The sequence below is a fragment of the Orbicella franksi genome, chromosome 6, assembly GCF_964199315.1.
Source record: "Orbicella franksi chromosome 6, jaOrbFran1.1, whole genome shotgun sequence".
NCBI lineage: Eukaryota > Metazoa > Cnidaria > Anthozoa > Scleractinia > Merulinidae > Orbicella > Orbicella franksi.
In genome coordinates this window covers 5838948-5862176 of record NC_138150.1, presented here as the reverse complement: position 1 = coordinate 5862176, position 23229 = coordinate 5838948, and the positions used below count along the sequence as shown (strand labels likewise).

The 23229-nt window shown below is 40.5% G+C and overlaps 2 protein-coding genes and 1 pseudogene across 2 annotated transcripts in view; 1 reads left to right on the top strand and 2 right to left on the bottom strand.

Annotated features, from left to right (window-relative positions):
- LOC145490075 (uncharacterized) overlaps window positions 1–19305 on the bottom strand; it is a 38687-nt gene extending 19382 nt beyond the window's left edge. The window contains exons 1-2 of the mRNA XM_081469183.1: window positions 18473–19305; window positions 16463–16600 (exon numbers count right to left, since the gene is read on the bottom strand). Of these exons, the coding sequence (XP_081325309.1) occupies window positions 16463–16600; window positions 18473–18666 (332 nt within the window). The 5' untranslated portion in view covers window positions 18667–19305. The remainder of the gene's footprint in view (window positions 1–16462; window positions 16601–18472) is intronic.
- LOC145490074 (uncharacterized) lies at window positions 2388–3584 on the top strand (annotated as a pseudogene).
- On the bottom strand, window positions 8078–9177 carry LOC145489132 (uncharacterized). The gene has a single exon (XM_081468043.1). It carries the CDS (start codon window positions 9175–9177, stop codon window positions 8128–8130), a length of 1050 nt encoding a protein of 349 aa, XP_081324169.1. The 3' UTR covers window positions 8078–8127.
- Window positions 19306–23229: the final 3924 nt, after the last annotated feature.

Here is a 23229-nt window from a genome sequence, read left to right as displayed (position 1 = left end):
TACCTTCTATCTTCGCACCGACCAATTATTCTTCTCTAATTTCTGTGGAAAATAGCGATGTCGAACTGTTTCATGTCTGCCATTCAAGATATATCGCGAAGCCTCCTAACATAAGTCTTTAAAATATTCTCAACTGTTCAGAGCTGTACCTTTAAACTGGAGCTTACATTAAACAAGCTTTTCTGTCGAAAGTTTTTTCCGTCTTAACTTACTCTCTTATGAAAGACTGCAATTACGCTATGATTTTCCTGTAATATGTTGAGTCTGAACACTTTTTTTCGAGTTATTTAAATCATGAAACTTGAAGGCAGTTGCAGTTCAGTCAACAACATTGGAAATAGCTACCGGTTTGCATGTCTCGATAATACAGTGATAAATTATGGAGGGTTTGAAACCTCCATCCTTTACTGTTCAGTACCAATGTGAATTCGCAAATTTGAAATCATTTTTCTGCTTCTGCATATGGGAATGTCCAAAATGGACTATTTGCTAGGCACAGACTCGATGTGAACCCTTACTAGGTTGAGGTGTTTCATTTACAAGTTATTGACCCGTGAAAATAAAGAAAGCAGCTGCTCACATGCTTTGGCATGATTTGCACTGGTGATAAGCATCAATTTTATTTGTGTGATGGGGAAAAGCTCTGTAATACTTCTGGATATCAAAATCGGGCTGCCATATACTCACCCAGGGAAGGCAAATGAGCCATGTTACCTGTAGTTGAGTGCTAGTAATGAGGGAGGCAGGTAAAATGGTCATTCATCCAGACAACTAACTTTACCTTGGGCAAACCTGTGTCAACAGAATCTCCACAATATTTGAAATAGGCCAATTTTGAGACTTGGCTTTAGGGCTTTCGAGAATAACAAGAAAAGACATCAAGCGCAGGGATTGGTAACAGTCATTTAGCCCCCAAGTCTATTAGCCCCTAAACATTTAAACCCCAACCAGAAGTTGATAAGCCCCCATCCAGAAATTAAAAAAAACTGTATATTTCTTGTTTTTTAAGCATGAGTAAGGGGCTAATCAACTTGTGGTTGGGGGCCAACTGGCTAGTGGCTAATCAAATGACCGGTAACCAAAGGATCAGGTTTGTTTTATTCCTCTAAGGCAAAAAGATGAATAAGGATGTTAATATATCAAATTTGGTCTCAAGTGTTGATTATCAATGGCTTGTCCCTGTAAAGGAAGGATAGCTAAATAAGACAATAAGGAAGACTAATATAAAGTCAGATGAATGAAGTTTTTAATAGTACTTGTCTCGAATGACAATTCTTAGTGCAAGAGCGGAGCATGAACCCTTTGAAAACTGATTGAGAGGTGGCATAAAAAATTAGTGCCACGGAAAGGGCTACAGAAAGAGCAACAAAATGTGGTGGTAAAGTCTAACTTCCTACATACTCTCCATTTCAACGACTTGACTGGACCCATTATTTAAGCCGTTAAGTCAAGAATACCAAAACAAAAGTCTAAGGATGACTATGAAGAAACAAAACCAATCAACGACACAATTATTGTCGTAAACAAAGAGATGGTGATGAATTCTCAATTCTGCCGAGGGACCCATCCAGTATTCACTTTCATAAATAATGCCAAAATGCTTTGCCTGAAACTGAAACAGTCCTCTTGTAGTAACGTAACAGAAACGCGCCATAAGAAACCTGCTTTAACCCTGTCAGTTAAACGCAACCAAAAAGGGTCACGAAGCTATTAAGCTGATCAAAATAAGCAACCCTTACCATCAGGGAGTCCGAAAATATAGAAATACTTCAGTTTATCCCGTCGATAGGACACCGCTACAAAAAATGCTCGAATGAAATATTCATCCCTGCAATCTGGCTCACACTGTGGAGTTCCCGCTCGCAGGTTTACGTTGGAATATTTATCCCCGATGCCTCGATCAAAATGTCCAAGATTTAGATGTAGGGCAACTGGAACTTTTTCTTAGAGGTTTGAACGTGAAATATGCAGGACGTTTACAAAACTTTACAAACGCATCCCGCTCACGGAAGTCCGCCATGTTTGTTTTCCACAACCCAGTACTTAGTCTCGCTCGGCCAAATTTCTTAACTGGGGCGATCATAGAAACTCGGTTCCAGGCCTCGTTGTTTGCCCCTCCTGTACAAAACTATTGATCTTCCTGAGATTTTACTTTAATGATGTATAAGAGCTGCTGAAAACTAATATTCGGACAAATTTTCGCTCCGAATGGGTTCTTGGTTTTGTGATGCACTACGCTTGAATTTCTAAGCTTTTGCGTGACGCGGCATGTGATTTATGCTAACACATCTTGTGTTAGCACGTGGAGTCTCTCGAGACCCCAGTTGGAATATATATAAGGAGTAAATAGTTTGATATATTCATCAAGTGCGACACTACTCGACGGTGCTTGTAGTTTTCTTGTTTGTTTCATCGTGTTTGAGATGCCCTCGAGTCCCCAAACTTCGAAGAACCCTAAAGAGTCTGCTACGGAGGACGTTTTCGAACGTTTTAAAACGTACCTTGACCACAAGATTGAAAATCTCTCGTCGGGATTAAGTTCGCAATCGTCAAGTGAAACTGGAAAATTGCAAAGAGCGTCTGAGGCCGGCAAGCTTAAGTTCTAAGGCAACAAAGACCAGTTTCTGTTTAACTCCGAACTTCAGGCGACGGTAGACGAAGCCGCTAATTTTCTTGGCTTGCGCGACGTCGACAAAGCTGCTGAAAAGGTTGAGGACTTAAGAAAAAGTTTGCGACATCGTCAGAAGATCATAAAACTGGCAGACAAGAGCGAAGCAGGTTGGCTTGCGGTGAAGGAATACGAGGCGGAGGAGTTAGCTAGTGATTCGGACGATGAGAAGAGGAGCAGGAAGGCGCAGGAGAGGGCTTTGAAGAAGAAGAAGCAAAATGCTTTTAAGAAATCCGAGAAGAATAAGACCCCTCAGCGCTCATACTTCTCGCGCTGCTGACGACCGGTCTCTTTTTCGAGGTATGCTCCTTGCCCTTTCTTTGTTTTTTCAACGTAGCAGGCAGGTGCTCTCACTCTGCCTGCCTTACAGTCTTGTGTATTTGTGTTATGCTTCAGCGTTCTGGAGAAGGAAAATGATTTTCCTTCGTACGAACGGAGTGAGGGAGAAGGAAAATGTATTTTCCTTCGGAAGTTCAGCGTGAGCACGCATGTGATTTATGCTAACACATCTTGTGTTAGCACGTGGAGTCTCTCGAGACCCCAGTTGGAATATATATAAGGAGTGAATAGTTTGATATATTCATCAAGTGCGACACTACTCGACGGTGCTTGTAGTTTTCTTGTTTGTTTTGTTTATTTTTTCCACGTTTTTATTTTTTCTTTAGTGAAGGTTTTCTGCTGTGCGTTCTTTGTTTTTTCGTTTTTCAGGCCGTAGAATGCCTTCTCCCGCAGACATCTGCTTCAGATGCGGAAAGAGAGGTCATTGGAGTTCAAGTTGCGGGAGGCTCAGCGACGGTCCTGGATTCGGGAATTACAGAAACACAACCAGACTTGGCTCAGGCAGTACATCTGGAGAGCAATCCCGCAGACCAGACGAGCGACAGTCAACTATTTGAACATGATGATGCGGTCGGATGTTTCGAAGACATCATTAAGGTAGAAGACTTGTTTTTGCCTTCTTTTGAGGTAGAGTCTGGTTCACTGGTCCCTGGTACAGTTCCGCCAGGTGTTAAGGGGAGACTTAAAGCTCATGTTCTGTTTTGGGAGAAGATTGGCGCACCACCTTTTATCATCGACTGTATTAGAGAAGGTTACAAAATTCCGTTTTATGTTTCTCCGCCTCCAGCAGAATTTAGTAATAATCGTTCTGGTTTAGAACATTCCGAGTTCGTTCACTCAGCTATTCTTGAGTTGCTTTCCTCGGGAAGAGTTTGTCAAGTTCCGAAGAGTTGCCTCAGGCAACGTTATCAATCCGCTTTCTGTTTCGGTTCAAAGTTGTGGGAAAAGACGTTTGATTTTGGATTGAAGGTACATCAATCACCACGTTTTTAAGCAAAAATTCAAGTTCGAGGACTGGAGAGTTGGGCTAGACTATTTTGAGAAAGGTAGCTACTTCACCAAATTTGACCTCAAAAGTGGATATCATCATTTGGATATTTTTCCAGAACACCAGCCATTCCTCGGTTTTAGCTGGGTGATGTCTGATGGGGAACCTAGTTTCTTTATGTTTACAGTTCTCCCGTTTGGTTTATCTTCGGCGCCTTACATTTTCACCAAGCTGCTCAGACCTTTAGTAAAGCATTGGAGATCTCAGGGAATACGTGCCGTTGTTTACCTCGATGATGGTTTTGACGTTGAGTCTACTGAGTCGTTGAGCCAAATTCATTCGAACATTCTTAGATCAGACCTTGCCGCGGCGGGCTTCATATCTAATGACGACAAGTCAGTTTGGGTTCCTGTACAATTTATTGTTTGGCTTGGTATTGTTTGAAATGGGATTCAAGGAAACATTAGCATTACTGAGTCAAGAATAGATAAGGCCTTGTCCCACATTGACAGCGCCCTACAACCTCGTGCGTTATCAGCAAGAAGTTTGGCTTCCATTGTTGGAAAGATCATATCTATGAGTCCCGTTTTAGGAAACCTCGCTCGAACTATGACCAGGCATTGTCAGATGTCTGTGGCTGCCGCCCAAGATTGGGATAGTGTATTTTTGCTTGATAGATACTGTGTAGTTGAACTTGAGTTTTGGAAGAACAATCTTCGTTCCGTTAACACGAGAAGCGTGTCTGATTCGGTCACTCCATTTGTTTCTATTTATTCAGATGCAAGTGATGTTGCTTGCGCTGGCCATATTGACGGGAAAGATATTTGTGCTCATAGGACGTTTACTGAGGCTGAACGTCAGGAGAGTTCCACTTACCGTGAATTATTAGCTGTACAGTTCGTCCTTAGTTCATTCAGTTCTTTTCTGCCTAATTCAAGAGTCAAGTGGTTTACCGATAACCAGGGGGCCGCAAGAATTGCGCAAGTGGTTAGTATGCACTTTAATCTTCACAAGTTAGCTTTTGATATTTTTTCGCTATGCTTTAAATTGGGAATTGTTTTGGACATTCAGTGGGTGCTCCGATCTCTCAATGATAAGGCGGATTACCTCAGCAAGATAATTGATTATGACGATTGGGAACTTGCCCCCGAGTTTTTTCAGCAGCTAGACGGTCTTTGGGGGCCATACACTGTGGATTGTTTTGCCTCTCACTACAACAAAAAAGTTCCAAAATATTTTTCAAGATTCTGGAACCCTGCGACGTCAGGTGTGGATGCGTTTTTCCAGGACTAGCGAGGCGAAAATTGTCTACTTGTACCACCGATTCCAATTTTGTCTAACGTTCTCATTTTCATGTTTAGTTCTCGTGCCAGTGGAACGTTAATTGCACCGCATTGGCCGTCTGCTCCTTTTTGGCCACTGTTGGTCAATAGGTTTTGGAGTTTTGTTGTTGATTACGCATTCTTCGAAGGTGCGCTAGCGTTGCGTTTAGGGCGCAACATTAACTCGCTGTTAGGCTCGTCAAGTTGGAATGGTTTTATCATCGCTGTCAAACTTAATTTTTCTGACAGTGTCATCACAAACCAACTGGATCGTACTTAAACATTATACACGCTGTGTTATTGTATTACAGTTTTTCAAGCCTTTTTTGGCAGTCCTTGGAGCCGGTTGGCATCAGGTTCTAGCCGGATGGCAGCGAACCCTTTTAGCCGTTTGGCTTTATGGTCTAGCCGGATGGCAGCGGACTTTGGCCGGTTGGCTATGGATTTTTTCTTAAACTTTTCGCCGGCGCTAAATCGGCATAAGCACATCCCCTTCCCTCTATTTTATATTATCTCTTAGTATTTTTGCTTCCTTAGGATTTGACTGAAGCCACTTCTTGGGGACGGACCTGTGTTGCCAAAAGGCGTTTAATGCTGAAGCAAGTTTTATCGTCTAAGGCTAATTCTTCTGTTAAAAAGTATGTCGCTCAATATAGACTTTTCTGTCTTTATATGAAGTCCAGAGGCCTAAGATTGGTTTTGCCTTGTGATAGTTTACTTATATCTGAATACCTGTCTAGTCTTCACGAAACCAAAAAATCATATGCTGTTGTTTTGTCTGCGTTTTGTGCGTTAAAATGGGTCCATGATCTCATTCCACACGGGATACAAGGTAATCCAGTTGATTCTGCACTATCTCGCAACATTGTGGAGGCTAGTAAACGTGTATTTAGCAGACCAGTCAGAAAAAAGGAGCCTATTACTCCTGATATGATACGTCGAATTTGTATTAAGTTTGCTTATGAAGGCTGTAATCTTAGTGGTTTACGTACAGCATTAATTTTTGTTTTAGGCTTTTATGGCCTCTTCAGGGTTAATGAGCTTTTGGATATACAGGCTTCGGGTATTGTAGTTTTTGATGATCATCTAGAGATTAATGTTAAGCATAGCAAAACTGATCAATGTAGGCAAGGCAATATTGTGTTTATTTCTAAAAGTGGTGGTCTTGCATGTCCTCATTCATTATTAGCCCGTTATTTTTCAGCAGCAAGTATTGATCTAAGCTCATCTGCTCACATTTTTAGAACCCTTAAATTTGTCAAGAAGGGCAATTTGTATACTCTAGGCCCTAGGAGACTAAGTTATACTAGGTGTAGAGAGCTAATTAAAGAATCGCTTTCAGCTATAGGGATTAACTTCATCCCTTATAGTACTCATAGCCTTAGATCAGGCGGTGCTACCTTTATAGCAGACAATCTTATGAAATCAGGTGCCTCTGATAGGTTATTAATGCTTCACGGGCGATGGAAATCAGAGAAAGCTAAGAATATGTATGTTAAAGATTCTCTGGAAAGTACGTTACAACCAACTAAATATTTTCCTACTTAGGCTTTTTGAGTCGTAAAGATGTAGCCAGTTTTCCCTCCTCACATTGTTTGTACTTATTTGCCTAGCTTAGTGTGAAATGAATTAAAGTATCGTCGGGCAGGTGCCCTCACTCTGCCTGCCTTACAGTCTTGTGTATTTGTGTTATGCCTCAGCGTTCTGGAGAAGGAAAATGATTTTCCTTCGTACGAACGAAGTGAGGGAGAAGGAAAGATGTTTCTGTTGGTTTCCGGCCGCCATGCTAGTGCCCATACGGATGGGCACCAGCATGGCGTCTCCATACAAATCTCTATTAGTTTGGGTAAAAAGTTTGAAATCTCTTTTGCCTTTTACCTCCCGTAAGCGACCACTTCATAGATATTAGAGCGAAAATTGGATAATAAGATGTTGTGATATTATCACACTCCTGGGTTGTACAGGGGACGGAAATTTATCAATGGCAAGTACCGGATTTTTTCTCAAAATTGAATAAAATAAGTCAGTCATGGGGCAAGTCTCTATAGTTACCATATGCTAATGTGGCAAAATTTTGACCCAATATGGTGTTATCTCTCGTAAGCAACCACCTCCCGTAAACGACCACCTAGGCTTGACATTTTGGGTGGTTGCTTACGGGAGGCTCGACTGTGATTATACAAATAAATGAGACGACATGGAAAACACTTCTCGAGCGTCAAAACCTCGCACATAATTTTTGACAAAGTTTCGGTTAAAAGCCACTGTCAAAGCTATCGATGGATAGAATTATACAACCATCTTTGCTGCATACCAAATATATAGTCTTTTTAAATATATTTGGTATTTCGACTCCAAACGCGAAAGATCGGCTCATTGCTTTGCCAGCTATTCTGTTCACAATGGTCGTCCTTCTTGCGAAATACGTTGGCCAGCGGAACTGATATACAACTTCTCGGAAAGCAACCAAGAAAATCAAGGAACAACCAGAATGTGACCATTAAAAATTTGAATGTATAACTAACAATACTAAGAAATTCAATGCTTACACACTTTTACTTTACCAGTAGAGTTACATATTAAAGTTTTGAAGCCGTTGCATGCATTCTTTGCAATGTTGGCCGGCCCACAGGCATTGGTTTATCTGGAGAATGATCCAATCTCTTCAAAATTCTTCAGAAAAATATTCTCCAAAATGCCTCTTCCTCGCCGACACCCTATTCGCAGGCTAAGTTTTGTGAAGACGAAACACACGCACAACTTACATTTTGAATGTCCCAATCTTTTGAATGTCCCAATGCCAGAAAGGGTCAAGAATCACTAAGCAAATGCTTGTATGGAATAATGGGTTGATGGCGAGTAACATTGGCACAATACGACCTGGATCGTTCACTAAGGTATTTCGTCACTTTTGTTAGTTTCAACTGTTCAAATATCGCATGACTTCTTAGCTTTACAGGGGCCTCTTGTCTGATGTACTCGACAAATTCCCGCTCTCTGGCCGCCATCTTTAGCCGCCGATTATCATCCCTACGATGTAGGGGATTTCCACCAGTGACTGGAGCAAAAAGGAGTGCTTGGCCACCAAATTTGACCTCAACGGCTATCATGGCTTGCCTATTACTACAAAAAACACATCCTCGTTCATACTGTGTCGGATAGGGAAGGATATGTTCAATAGCTTTGTGATGGTAAGCGTTAAACAGTGCATCGTAGAATACTGTGGGAAGGACTAGCGATGCCGTTTCGTTTATACCACACGACTGTTTCCTGAATTTAAGAATATAGTCTGCTCCATGATGATCATAATCCAACACACCCACAACCGGTTCGTAATCTAACAGCCATGTCTCCACAGCGCGGAAAGGTGACAGCTTTTTCATCTTCGCAGGGGCAAATTTATTGTAATGGAGAGTCGTGTCGTCGTTTAAAAATATGTAGTAATGATAGCCCGGTCTTCTATCCATTGCGGCAAAGAAAAGTACATTTCGTCCAGATGCAAACAGGGTATTAGGATCAAACAAATAACTCACATGTGATCGATTGTTTTCTTGGCACTTTGCTCGGTAACTTAGTACTATCACATCACAGTTGCAGGTCTGGGGATCACCAATGTGAGAAGATGAAGCCAAGTATGGAGGAAGGCATTGTTCAGTTTCCGTGAGATAAACAAATGGTTTTCGAGTTGTCGACTCTGTGGTTCTGTGTATTGAATACTTGCGAAATACAGCTGAGAAGACATCTTCCACCCTTTCAGTGAAGGTCCCGATGACGTGCGTGTTGTTCACATGAACAAGAAAGCCGACGATTAAAATGGTAGTAGCGGCCACTATAAAAAGGAAAACACCCTTAAACTTCATTTCACTGAAGGTTTTTGAATGAACATGGCAATGAAGGGATTTGAAAAATAAAATAAATGAAGCTAAATTATTGTCGAATATCGACCATTGCCAGGAAACGATTGTTGAATTATTCGGTCGTTCGATCTCTGCAGGCGGTACAACCTCGGACTACTACAAACTACTATAAAATGTGATCCGAAGTTATCGCGTTAGCTTGTGTCGAAAATTTGAGTTGAAATTTCAGAGATTAAATCATTACAAAAATGGTGTGTAGATAATATTCAGCCGGTTGTTTGGATCTTTGGCAATTAAATCATGCGTGCATTTCACTGTAGTCGGGTTTACAAAACTAAAATAATTGAAGATAAATTATTGTCGAATATCCACCATTGCTAGGAAACGAGTAATATATTATTCGGGGCGTTCGGGAGGCGTTAGATCTGGAGGCGTTAGATCTGAGATCCTGGGGGCGTTAGATCTCTACAGATGGTAACAGAAAAAAACTCTAACTACCCAGTACTACAAACTACTATTCAGAGGTCAGTAAGCAGTGTTGAAGATTTGGGTTGAGATAATGACAGAGATTTTAATCTTTCAGTTTAAAACTCATTTAGTACAAAAATGGTGTGTAGATACAAAAAACAACTGTAATGGCGAGCCGGTTCTCTTTCGGGATATAAATTCATGCCTGCAGGCTTCAGTATAAATTGTCATATTTAAATACGGACCTCCACCGATTAGCCTTAGTTTTTTCGTTGAAAGTCAACCATTATCTCCAATGTACATGGAAATATTATTTTTATTTGGATCAATTCGGTTTTTGTCATTTTTTACGGGGCGGTTTTCAAGGTGACCTGGAAGCTAGCTTATGAATGAATTAAATGTCGGACGCTTGCTAAAACGCGGTTTTTTATTCCAACAAGTTCCATCATTCTTCGGTATTTTAAAGTTTTAACAATTATATTCTGTTGAAGGACGTTCGCGTTAATTGTTTCTACGCATCCTTACTGCGCACGCAAATTCACACACCACGTCATACATGAGAGCGCGCGCTAAGGCCCAGTTCAGACGCCGAACTTTTCATGAGCCGAACCTAATACGTTGAATTAAGTACATGAAAAGTTCGGCGTTTGAATCAGTTAAGAACGGCTATTTAAATTTGGAACGGCTCAGCCGTTCTTCCCGCCTAGCTCAGCCGGGAATTTCGGCTTTGGAACGGCTTTGATTCAGAGGTCGAACTTTTCATGTGCCGAACCTAATGCATACAGGTGTGCATATACCTTGCCTGAAAACCGCTGATGTTTCGACGTGTTTTGGCTCGAACTAAATTAAGTTCGACGTCTGAGTCAACAGGCGTACTTTTGATAATTTGGGTCGGTCCAAATTCGAATTAAGTTCGGCTCATGAAAAGTTCGGCGCCTGAACTGGGCCTAAGTAATAAAATGAATAATGATAGGGTAGATGGCCATTGCTATAGCTGGTTTTCACGTGACGTCACTAAAATTCAAACTACAAAACCAGGGGGGGCTGGCAGCTACCTCTGATCTCGCCGCTTTTCTGGTTCCTATGATCGCCCCAGTAAAGAAATCTGTCAATCATTTGAGAACCGTAACGAGCATGCGCATAACGCGAAAATAACGCGACTAAACTGAAACATGTTTCGCCGCCATTTTTGTTCAGGATTTGCCTTCGATTCGATAACTTTTTATTCGCTGTTAGCAATTTACGACAGCTCTGAGACAATCAGGATTAAGGGAATGAAGGACCAGCTTTGTGCTATTTTCCTGGCGAGCGTGGTTGCATTCTCGGTTGCCTGGAGAGGTTTCCCCGTCTCAGAAAGAGAACGAAGCTGAAGTTTTTATTTTGCTGTGGAAATTTCAAGGTTTATTACCTTCTATCTTCGCACCGACCAATTATTCTTCTCTAATTTCTGTGGAAAATAGCGATGTCGAACTGTTTCATGTCTGCCATTCAAGATATATCGCGAAGCCTCCTAACATAAGTCTTTAAAATATTCTCAACTGTTCAGAGCTGTACCTTTAAACTGGAGCTTACATTAAACAAGCTTTTCTGTCGAAAGTTTTTTCCGTCTTAACTTACTCTCTTATGAAAGACTGCAATTACGCTATGATTTTCCTGTAATATGTTGAGTCTGAACACTTTTTTTCGAGTTATTTAAATCATGAAACTTGAAGGCAGTTGCAGTTCAGTCAACAACATTGGAAATAGCTACCGGTTTGCATGTCTCGATAATACAGTGATAAATTATGGAGGGTTTGAAACCTCCATCCTTTACTGTTCAGTACCAATGTGAATTCGCAAATTTGAAATCATTTTTCTGCTTCTGCATATGGGAATGTCCAAAATGGACTATTTGCTAGGCACAGACTCAATGTGAACCCTTACTAGGTTGAGGTGTTTCATTTACAAGTTATTGACCCGTGAAAATAAAGAAAGCAGCTGCTCACATGCTTTGGCATGATTTGCACTGGTGATAAGCATCAATTTTATTTGTGTGGTGGGGGAAAGCTCCATAATACTTCTGGATATCAAAATCGGGCTGCCATATACTCACCCAGGGAAGACAAATGAGCCATGTCACCTGTAGTTGAGTGCTAGTAATGAGGGAGGCAGGTAAAATGGTCATTCATCCAGACAACTAACTTTAACTTGGGCAAACCTGAGTCAACAGAACCTCCACAACATTTGAAAGAGGCCAATTTTGAGACTTGGCTTTAGGGCTTTCGAGAATAACAAGAAAAGAGATCAAGCGCAGGGATCAGTAACAGTCATTTAGCCCCCAAGTCTATTAGCCCCTAACCATTTAAACCACAACCAGAAGTTGATAAGCCCCCATCCAGAAATTAAAAAAACTGTATATTTCTTGTTTTTTAAGCATGAGTAAGGGGCTAATCAACTTGTGGTTGGGGGCCAACTGGCTAGTGGCTAATCAAATGACCGGTAACCAAAGGATCAGGTTTGTTTTATTCCTCTAAGGCAAAAAGATGAATAAGGATGTTAATATATCAAATTTGGTCTCAAGTGTTGATTATCAATGGCTTGTTCCTGTAAAGGAAGGATAGCTAATTAAGACAATAAGGAAGACTAATATAAAGTCAGATGAATGAAGTTTTTAATATTACTTGTCTCGAATGACAATTCTTAGTGCAAGAGCAGAGCATGAACCCTTTGAAAACTGATTGAGAGGTGGCATAAAAAATTAGTGCCAGGGAAAGGGCTACAGAAAGAGCAACAAAATGTGGTGGTAAAGTCTTACTTCCTACATACTCTCCATTTCAACGACTTGACTGGACCCATTATTTAAGCCGTTAAGTCAAGAATACCAAAACAAAAGTCTAAGGATGACTATGAAGAAACAAAAACAATCAACGACACAATTATTGTCGTAAACAAAGAGATGGTGATGAATTCTCAATTCTGCCGAGGGACCTATCCAGTATTCACTTTCATAAATAATGCCAAAATGCTTTACCTGAAACTGAAACAGTCCTCTTGTAGTAACGTAACAGAAACGCGCCATATGAAACCTGCTTTAACCCTGTCAGTTAAACGCAAACAAAAAGGGTCACGAAGCTGTTAAGCTGATCAAAATAAGCAACCCTTACCATCAGGGAGTCCGAAAATATAGAAATACTTCAGTTTATCCCGTCGATAGGACACCGCTACAAAAAATGCTCGAATGAAATATTCATCCCTGCAATCTGGCTCACACTGTGGAGTTCCCGCTCGCAGGTTTACGTTGGAATATTTATCCCCGATGCCTCGATCAAAATGTCCAAGATTTAGATGTAGGGCAACTGGAACTTTTTCTTAGAGGTTTGAACGTGAAATATGCAGGACGTTTACAAAACTTTACAAACGCATCCCGCTCATCGAAGTCCGCCATGTTTGTTTTCCACAAACCAGTACTTAGTCTCGCTCGGCCAAATTTCTTAACTAGGGCGATCATAGAAACTCGGTTCCAGGCCTTGCTGCTTGCCCCCCCCCCCCCCCCCCCCTGTACAAAACTATTGATCTTCCTGAGATTTTACTTTAATGATGTATAAGAGCAGCTGAAAACTAATATTCGGAGAAATTTTCGCTCCGAATGGGTTCTTGGTTTTGTGATACACTACGCTTGAATTTCTAAGCTTTTGCGTGACGCGACATTTACATGACGGCCTAGAGAGCTGTTACGATGGTTAAAAATTGACTTATTCCGGGGAATTTGGCTATCTGCACAGTTAATGTCTTAGAGAAAGTATTATTTTAATGTTTTAGAGTTCCTCGAGGGATAAATTCACGCTTTTGTAGCAAACCTCAGTGACAGATGTTTCTGTTGGTTTCCGGCCGCCATGTTGGTGCCCATACGGATGGGCATCAGTATGGCGTCTCCATACAAATCTCTATAAATTTGGGTAAAAAATTTCTCCGCATATCTTGCATAAGAAAAATTGCTGTGACCAGAATCTTGGCGCGAGTCTTTGCACATTTACCTTCTTTCATTTCCCAGATTCAGGACTTTATCTATTGAACGGTTTTAATTTTTATTTTGATCTATTTTGAATTGCGTGACACTGAAAACCAGCTTGGATTTAACGATCTTGGACGTTTCGGTGACCCCTACTTTTCTTTCCAGAAACAGTTTTTATTTACAGTTATCTCCACATTGCCCAAAATTGAAAAAAAAATGTGGGAAGTTACAAAAAAATTCAAGATTTCTGTCCACGGGACAACGAATCCTGCCATCTCGCGTCTGCAAGGCGCGTGAAGCTATGGTCGCTAAATGCGAACCGTGGTCTTTAAGGGGGTACGATACCCTAAAATATGGCGATGTACATGAAAAATTCAATTTCTTCGAAATACAAGACTTAAGACCCTCGAGGACTTGTCAAAAACATTTTGAAACGATCTTGCCGAATTTCCTTCCAGATGAGTGTGAAATTTAAGGAAAGTACACAGTGGTATAAGTTTTCTCACGTAGCAACGGCCATAGCAACGACTGTTTACTATAAAAACGTGACCAAAAACATAGATTATTTTTAACTTATATGAACGAAACTATTTAGAAAAAAACTTTTGAGACATGCACAACTCGATTGGTATAACTATTTGTGAAAAGCTTTGCCTCAAATTGCCATCACAGGCTCATTCATTTCCCTTATGAAAAGGAATATTTCCCACAACTGCGGTAACTTTTTACAAAATAGAACAACCATTGCACCCCCTCCCCCGAGATCCAATCTGCACCCCCCTCCGCTATTTGTGGCTCGTTAAATGCTTAATACTTCGTGTAAAAAACTTGAAGCGCATTTTTCTCAAAAGTTTACTTTTGTACCGACTGACTTCGCGCCAACATTTCTACTTTGCAAGGTTTTTAAGTAGAATTCCCGAAACTTGGGCTGATCAAAGACCAATAGTGTCATGATGCAATAAACTAAAAAAATCATAACATTTTTAACGCCTGTCACGTGACACTAGATAATTGTTTCACTGGGTTTGGTGCAAAATAAGGTTATTTCCAAATAAAGCCTGTGGAAAGCACTGAAAACAAGAGTTAACTGTCAAAACTTAAGTTTATTGCATAGAACGAAACAGAAACTTGCAAGATATTCTTGCTTGAAAATCAAATCTTGTTTTGTGAAAGAGCAGAAACTGTTGGCGTCAGTACTGTAAAACATTACCTCAAAAGGCTGTGGCTGGTTTCCATAGCAACCATTTTGAGTAAAACTTTCAAAATTTAATTTCTCTTCTTGAGTGCAATAGCACACAATTGATCTTTCTTCACCATATTTAAACAAACTTTTTGGTCCATTTGAGGGTACCATGCCACCTTAAGGAACCTCACCAGTTGACTAAATTCACTTAATAGGTCCACTTAAACAATATTTGGCAGAGAGCATTTCATTTCAAAGATCTAATTGCAATATTTTTGGGCTTACAGACACTGTGGCCTTATCCGCAAAAAGGAGCCCGACTTTTTCAGATTTAGTGTGTTCTTCCCGGCATGTTCTCTCCAAAACGAAGTCGGTGACCCCCCATTTTTTTTTTTTTTTTTACATTTCTGACATAACTAACTCATCATCTTACGGTGGTAAAAGTCGCAAAAAAAATCAATGTTGGAAAATTTTCACGCGAACGTCCTTAAGTTTGACGAAATTTTCTAAAATAGCTCCTGTCAAACTCAAGAATCTGCGAAGCGCGACAAGCTTTTTTGTCAAATGCGGGAACCTGATCTATGGTAGAGAAAAATTTGTGGACACTCTCCACTGCGCGAGCTCAACGATGAAGCCAAATATTCGCCAATTTGATGGCAAACAAAGATAACGGCGGTCGCACCTACATGTTAAGGTAATTCCCCTGAAATAAAGCTGCCAATAGATTTTTGTTCAAACTTTGTCCACTGAATATTTATCATATGAGAACTTCAATTATAAAATAAAAAAGGGGGGTGCCCATGTTCGTTAAGGAGCAGTGAGGCATTAAAAATGTCCCATTTTAGCATTATTTAACGCCCCTGTTTAATGCTTATTACAAGAAGGCATTCCAAGTTATTGTAAACTCTTTGTGAGCCCAGACCCATGAAAACACGCCTCAAACTACAGTCAATACTTGTGTCGGACACAAATAAACTTTTTAAGTTTGATTTTGACAGACAGCTGAATATTTGTTAAAATATTGGAACCAAATAGACCATTTTACAGTTGTCTGCTCAGTGACCTGGCCTTTGTATGGCAGCGAGGCTAGAGTTGACCTTGTTTTGATACAGACCTCACTGCTTTTGTTGTGTAAAACAAGTTGTTCTGATGCTAACTAGGTGCATTTACATGACAAAAGCAGTGAGGTCTGTATCAAAACAAGGTCAACTCTAGCCTCGCTGCCATACAAAGGCCAGGTCACTGAGCAGACAACTGTAAAATGGTCTATTGCTTGCCACGGCTATCAAACTGCAAAATAGAAAAGACTACAGTGCAGCTGCTATTTTCCTTATTTATTCAATTTTCAACAATAGAAATCAAATCAGTCTTTTCTCGCGCAAAGCTAATGATTAGTTGATTAAAATGACTGGAAAAAAATTTGGGGTGCCCGAGCTCGTTAGTGAGCTATAGCCATTTTTCAACTGACAGAACTCAAAATCAAGGCAAATCCGCCATGTTTTCAATGTGCGCGTGCACGAGCACGCACGAATGACGCCATAAATTATGTGCAGTAAGGATGCGCAATGCAAATGTGAGGAATCAGCTTAAAATTTCTGACCCCTTCATCCGAGTTAAACTTCTTCACAGTAAGATAAAAATCTTACCTTATCTCTTCGTTTTTGTCACTTTCTAGTGGTTTCGCCGAATTACTGCCAAAACATCCCGAAAAACACGATGTTGCAGCAAATAAGTCACCCGGGTCTTCTCCAATGTAGTCGTCCTCATAAAAAAATCCTTGTTGTCTGCGATTTCAACACAAAAAAGATGAAGTCTGTTGATATGTGGTTTCCCATGTCCCCAGAGCCCTTCGTTTTGCGTGTCAACGGCCCGCTACCTATAAAGAAGGGAGCTTAGGGAGCATAAGCAAACCTGGACGACGACGGCAACGAGAACGTCCCCAAACAAAAGGTTTCAAGAAATGTACAAAGATTTATAACGCACGTCCACAGCCATTGTTCTGCTCATTAAATCGTTTGTTTGGTATCGTTCTCGTAGCCGTTGCCGTCGTGGTTTGCTAAATGGAAGTTTGAGCAATGACGACGGCGACGCCGAAGACGACGTCTTGTAAAAGCTATGATTATATTTTACCTTCGACTGTCGCAACTGTGTAAATCTGTCCAGTACGCTTATCGGTCTTAAAACTTGCTCAGGCTAATCATGCATCGACAGCATTCAATTTGAAAAGACGATCAGCCATTGTGGTTCGCGTTCTACAAATTATGCAGAACTTGGTCATTTCACGTTAAAACAGGGAGTTCAAGTATCCACGACGCCGACGCCGAGGACAACGTCGATTAAAAAATGATTTTATATTTTATCTACGAATCTGGCGGTACTCTAAAGTTATTTACTTTGTCTATCACTGTCAAAACTATCACGAAACTGAATTTGGGACATAGCGATAAATTTGAAATAAAAATTTAAAAAAATTAGCCGTCGTGGTTCACGTTCTCCAGACATCGCAGAATTTGGTCATTTCACGTTGTTGTTTTGCCGAGGACGGTAAAGAAATGTACCAAGAATTATAACGCACGTGCACAGCCACTGTTCTGCTCATTAAATCTTTTGTTTAGCGACGTTCCCGTTGCCGTTGCCGTCGTGGTTTTCTTAAACTCCCTGTTGTTGTTTTGCAGAGGACGGCAAAGAAATGTACCAAGATTCAAAACGCACATGCAGAACCATTGTTCCACTCATTAAACCTTTTGTTTGGTGACGTACTCGTTGCCGTCGCCGTCGTGGTTTGCTAAAACTCCCTAAAGTCCCTACAGACGGGGACCGGGCATATATCTTTAACTTGTTCCCGGGGTCTCTCTTTCCCGTGGTGCCAAATTAAAGTTAACGACCTGGAAGCGACTTTCGCAAATGAAAGTGAAAGCCAAGCGAAATATTTTCTCCCTGTAACCGGAATCTATTCTTGTGGTTTAAATAATGACCTGTCGAGTGTGATTGCGGTAAAAACCATTCAAGCCGAAGAGAATTCCAAATATATATGTTAATATAGTGGGTCGGCGGTTTAGTTGGTCAAACAAAATTAGGCATCCTCGATATGTTAATTCAGTGGATTCGAGTTCATTCGGCATCAGCTATGGTTAGAAAATACATATCAACAAACAAGCTTAGCAATGGCTCACTTGCAATTATTTTGATCAGCTATTCGGGTGAACGTTTAAAACTTGACAATTATGACCGACTAGTTATGGTGGAATTGCCTTGTATGATTCCCAGAAAAGTAGCTTAGCAATACTCACTTGCAATTATTTTGATCAGCTATTCGGGTGAACGTTTAAAACGTGACAATTATGACCGACTAGTTACAGTGGAATTGCCTTGTATGATTCCCAGAAAAGTAGCTTAGCAATGGCTCTCTTGCAATCATTTTGATCAGCTATTCGGGTAATGAAGGTTTAAAATTAAGCTCAATATCTTGACAATTATGACCGACTATTTATAGTAGAATTGCCTAGTATGATTCCCAGAAAAGTACGCGTATTAAATTGTCAAATTGCTAAAGAGTAAACTAATAAACAATTTACAACTAGTTCTAAATATGCATAAAGACGGATGAATCACTATACTATTAAATGAGCCACGCAATTGCAAGAAACATCACTTACATTTCTCCGCTCGTATGCCTGTAAACTCCATGTCCGTGTTTTTTATTCCATTTCCATTGTCCTTTGTAGCTATCGCCATTGCTGTACTGGTACGTTCCTTCCCCATGCCGAAAGCAAAGAAACTTGGCTCCGTCGTACACGTCGGATGAGTCTATAGTTATATAATCTTGTTCTGTAGCAGCGCATTGCCCCATTTACAAACGCCTTGAGCCTAGGCGGTTTGCTCCGTGATGAATTTCTGTAGGGAAGGTAAACACGAAGTGAATCACGAGATATAAAATTACGGCAACCATTTACGGTATATCATTGCGTGACTGCGCATTCTCGTCTCAGTCTCAGACGATCACAAGATTTTCTGTCACTTGACCTCGGAGAACAAATGCCAATGGCGGATTTCGCCAGGGTAGGGGAGGCGAAGGTCTTCCTTGTATTCTCGAAAAAAATTGACCAACCGTCTTTGGAGCGGTATTTTTCACTGAGTTGTGGGGACGTGAGGGCGAAGAGGGGTGGGGGCGGGGGGGAGAGGGTGGCTTGCGCTCTGTCGCAATTACTTCGGCCCCCTCTCTCTGAATTTTCTGGATCCGCCCCTGAATGCTGTTTCCTTGCTGCCCGAATTTGGAAATAATAATAAAAACGTTCGGTCCTAATAGAAACAAACTGCCTTCCAGTAAAAACCGCTTACAAGGCTGTACGGGTCCGCAGATGATCCCGGGACCACAAATGATCCCGGACCGCAAATGATCCCAAATTGGACCGCAAACGATCCCGGATCGGAAATGATCCCCCTTTTGGACCGCAAATGATCCCGACCAAAATATAAGGACTGGTATGGATGGTGGATTGGTGTGGATAAGGAATTGGCGTGAATAGCGATAGTTTCATTAAAACAATTTTAAATAATGGCTTACAACTACCTTCCATTTCATACTTTCGACTGAATTTTGTTGCTAACAATGCTGCTATGAATTGTACCAGTGAATTATTAAAATGGACTTGGGTTGCAGGCAGGAAATTTGATTTCTTTGCAATTTTAAAATTATGTCCAGATTCTTGTTGACAACGTAACATATGCTACATATGCTTCCATAGCTAAACATTACTATTTCGGTTTTATAGTAAAATCCAATTTTATCAGTCCATTAACGTCACCCGGCTGGCAGCAACGGGGCAACGGCAACAACTGAAGAACTCAATGGTCTAGAGTAATAAGCTTTCGTCCAACATGTGGTGCTACGGCTAAAGTTTCAAACTAAATTGAAACCATAAAATAAAGCAACTATTACAGACCCGAATAGACCTGTAAAACACCTTGTGTGTAGCATTCAATTTTTTTTTTCCAGATTCTGTAAGTTTTCCTCGGCAGTACTTTTGCTTTGGTAGTTGGGATCCTGAAAAGCCATTGATTTCAGTACGGTAATGAAGCTCAGCTTAATGGCCAAACAAGGCCATTATATCTCCAGTGGCCTGTGCTTCGTTTTGACAATCACCTAGATAGATGACATTCAATCCCCTTTCTCCTGGTAATCAAGCATATTTTCTCCTATAGGCTTGATCATAGTTAGTAGAGGAGAGTCTCCTCTACTAACTATGGCTTGATGTTTTCGCAACCGCAATTACGAGTATATTAACTAGGGCCCATAAAGCAATCCAGTCACCCCACTTATCAGCCATAGTCATTCTACGCAGATAGATGTCCCGTTCTCCAAGAGTGATATATTCACTGAAATCAGTCCCGTCCAGGGTGGCTGGGTTAGTTCAGAGTTTACCGGGTCAGAGCGTAATTTTGTGGCACTGTGCGATACTCTTCCGAGGCGAATTAGCTGGTCATTCGTCACAGGGAATAAACAGTTGCCATCTTTGTGGGTTGGCAGCTGGCGATATGTAAGTCCTTAGTACATTTCCCACTTCCAACTTCTTGGTGATTTACTGTTGTCGGTAGCTTTTTTTCAGGTATGTAATAATGATAATGTTATTTAACCAGGGAGCCCACATCACCAAAGGTGTTATTCAGTGAGGCCCTGCCAAAAAAAAGAAAGTTTGAAATAGTATATTAAAAGTTAAAAAATGCAATATTGAAATGTTCAATAAAATTACAGGAGAAAAACGAGTTAAAAAAACTGTGGTCTCCAAGGCTTGCTTAAAATGTAAAAGTGACCTCATGTCCGTATTGATTTGTCAAGACTGTTCCATTCTGCTATTCCTTGATATAAAAGGCGCTGTTTTCGTAGCAACCTCGTTCCCAAGGTCTCTCATCTTACCGTCCCTTGGAGCTAAAAAGATGAGAGACCCTGGGAGCGAGGTTGTTTTCATAATATTGTGGCTAACTCGCAGTAAGTAAAAATTGGATTTGCCACGAGTATTATAAGAATGGATGTCACTGAGTCGCTTTGTATCAAACTTCACATCTGTAATGCCATTTACATATTTAAAAACGAAGACACAGTGGTGAAATAACCTATGTTTAAAAATTGTTGGCCAACAAAGTTCTTTCAATGCCTTTGTAGAAGAGTAAGAACAAATTAAAGTAGACTAAAAATAATCTTAACAGCCTTATAGAATTTAAATAGTGTTTTTCTAAGTCAATAGCCTTGGAAAACCAAAAGTGCAAGTGTGGAATATTTCCTTTAAAACGATAAAACATGATTTTTTGTGTAAATTTTATATGTTTTCACCTTCCTCTGATATAAATCCATGCCATTCCATATTTTTGGTCGGGATCATTTGCCGTCCAATATGGGGATCACTTCCGGCCCGGCATCATTTGTGGCCCAATTTGGGGATCACTTGCGGACCCGTACAGGCCCCTGCCATGCACACCATGAGCAGGATCTTGGCCCCCCTGAATATTGCTGGTTTTCATGTGACGTCATCATTTTCACAATTAAAAATTTCCCATTCTCCTGAAGTTTTAGTTTCATCAGATATAGGAGTCTCTAAGAACGACGTTTTACAACGTTTGAGCTCGAAAGGGTTCTTCGTTTTGTTATAGAGGACGTTTGAATTTCCAAGTTTATGCGTTGCGTGACATTAAAATGGCGTCCCGACAAGGCTCTCGCGTAGGTCAAAAGAGGAGTTGTCGCTCAAGAGTTTTCTAACTGAACAGTTCTTGTACCAGAAGAATTATTACTTTTAATGTGTCGGAACTCTAGAGTAATAATTTTTCGTTTCAATAGCAAAACTCAGTGACAGATGTTTCTGTTACTTTACGGCCACCATGTTAACATGGCGTCTCCATACCCCGGGGGAGTGGGGTACTCCCAGAAAAATTGGGTGGGGGTGTGCGGCCCGCTTCCCAAAACCCTTATCCTATTTATGACCAAAATCTGCGATTTTCCCTACCCTATCTATGACCTGCCCAAAAATTCGAAACCCTATTTATGACCTGACCCTTAAATCGAAACCCTGTTTCAGACCTGCGTTATAATTAGTTCCCTAGTTCAGACCAATGTTAAATTACCGTAAAAATAATTTGGGAAGGGCTTTTGTTGATTTTCTTTTCGATAATGATGAAAAAGTGGCTTCTCAGTTCTTAAAAACATACACATATCAAGGCTAGAGTGCAAAAACCATACCCTATTTATGACCAAAATGGACAAAATCAGCTACAATCGATACCCTATTTATGACCAAAACGGCTGAAAAACCATACCCGTTGGAACCACGCATACCTATATAGCCCACATAAGGGAATACCCCCCCCCCCCCCTCAGGCTCCATACAAAGCTCTATAAATCTGGGTGAAACGCTTTTCCGAATAACGCACGAATGAAAAACCGCATGGACCTAGATCGTGGCAAGGTTGTTTATATATGATATCCCAGATTCTTGATTTAATGTATTGAATGGTTACGATTTTTGAGTTATTTTTTTGTAAAAAAAATACCTCTTAGTCGGCGCGTCGGATCTGTTATGGACGGGTCAATGGGTGAGTGAGTGAGTGAGTGAGTGAGTGAGTGAGAGATGTATGTATGTCACACCAATCAGATTGGATCTACTATAAACAGCCAATCAAATTTCTTGTTGTGAAGGTAAATGGTATGTGAGAAGATTTGATCCCGATAGAGTTCAGAACGGCCATATTTATTCTTCTATAAAAGAGGAGGAAGTATTCATATATTGGGTTTACTTCGACATTTTCTGTGGGTTAGGCTGAGGATTTTAGTTAAATGAACGAGATGAGCCTTGAGGTTTGAAACAGTTCGCGAGTTAGTAGTATGCAAATGCAACGAGATATTTGTATTTTTAGTTACAAAGGTAACTTGATACTTTTGTTTTTCACAAGGAGTAAATTCAATTAGAGGTCACGAATCGTCGCGTCTAGTTCTTAGGACATGTTTTAGAGGGGACTAGACTTTAGATTTGAAACAGTTCTAACGTTTACAATAGTAAGTGCGGGTAACAATTGTTTTGTTCTTGTTGCATGCAAATATAACGAGGCATTTTTGCTTTTTAGTTACAAAGTGTAATTTGACACTCTTGTTTTTCACAAGGGAGTAAATTCAATTAGAGCGGACGAATCGTCACCACTCTTTCCCACGAGATGTTTGCTATCTTTAGTAACAAATGGTAACTTAACACTTTTGTTTTTTATATGGGAGTAAATTCAATTAGAGCTGACAAGTTATCGGCTATTGTTTCCAGGATATTAAACAAAAAAGAAGGTTTCGTTTCTGGACGGTTTTTACGTCTCTGCAGTAGCAGTTTAATAGTTTTATTTGATGACATTCATTTCAGTCCGATATTTTTAAAGGTAAAAA

Bases quoted from the DNA above. Each gene is read 5' to 3' on its own strand.
- LOC145489132 (XM_081468043.1), bottom strand. From the start codon at position 9,177: ATGAAGTTTAAGGGTGTTTTCCTTTTTATAGTGGCCGCTACTACCATT.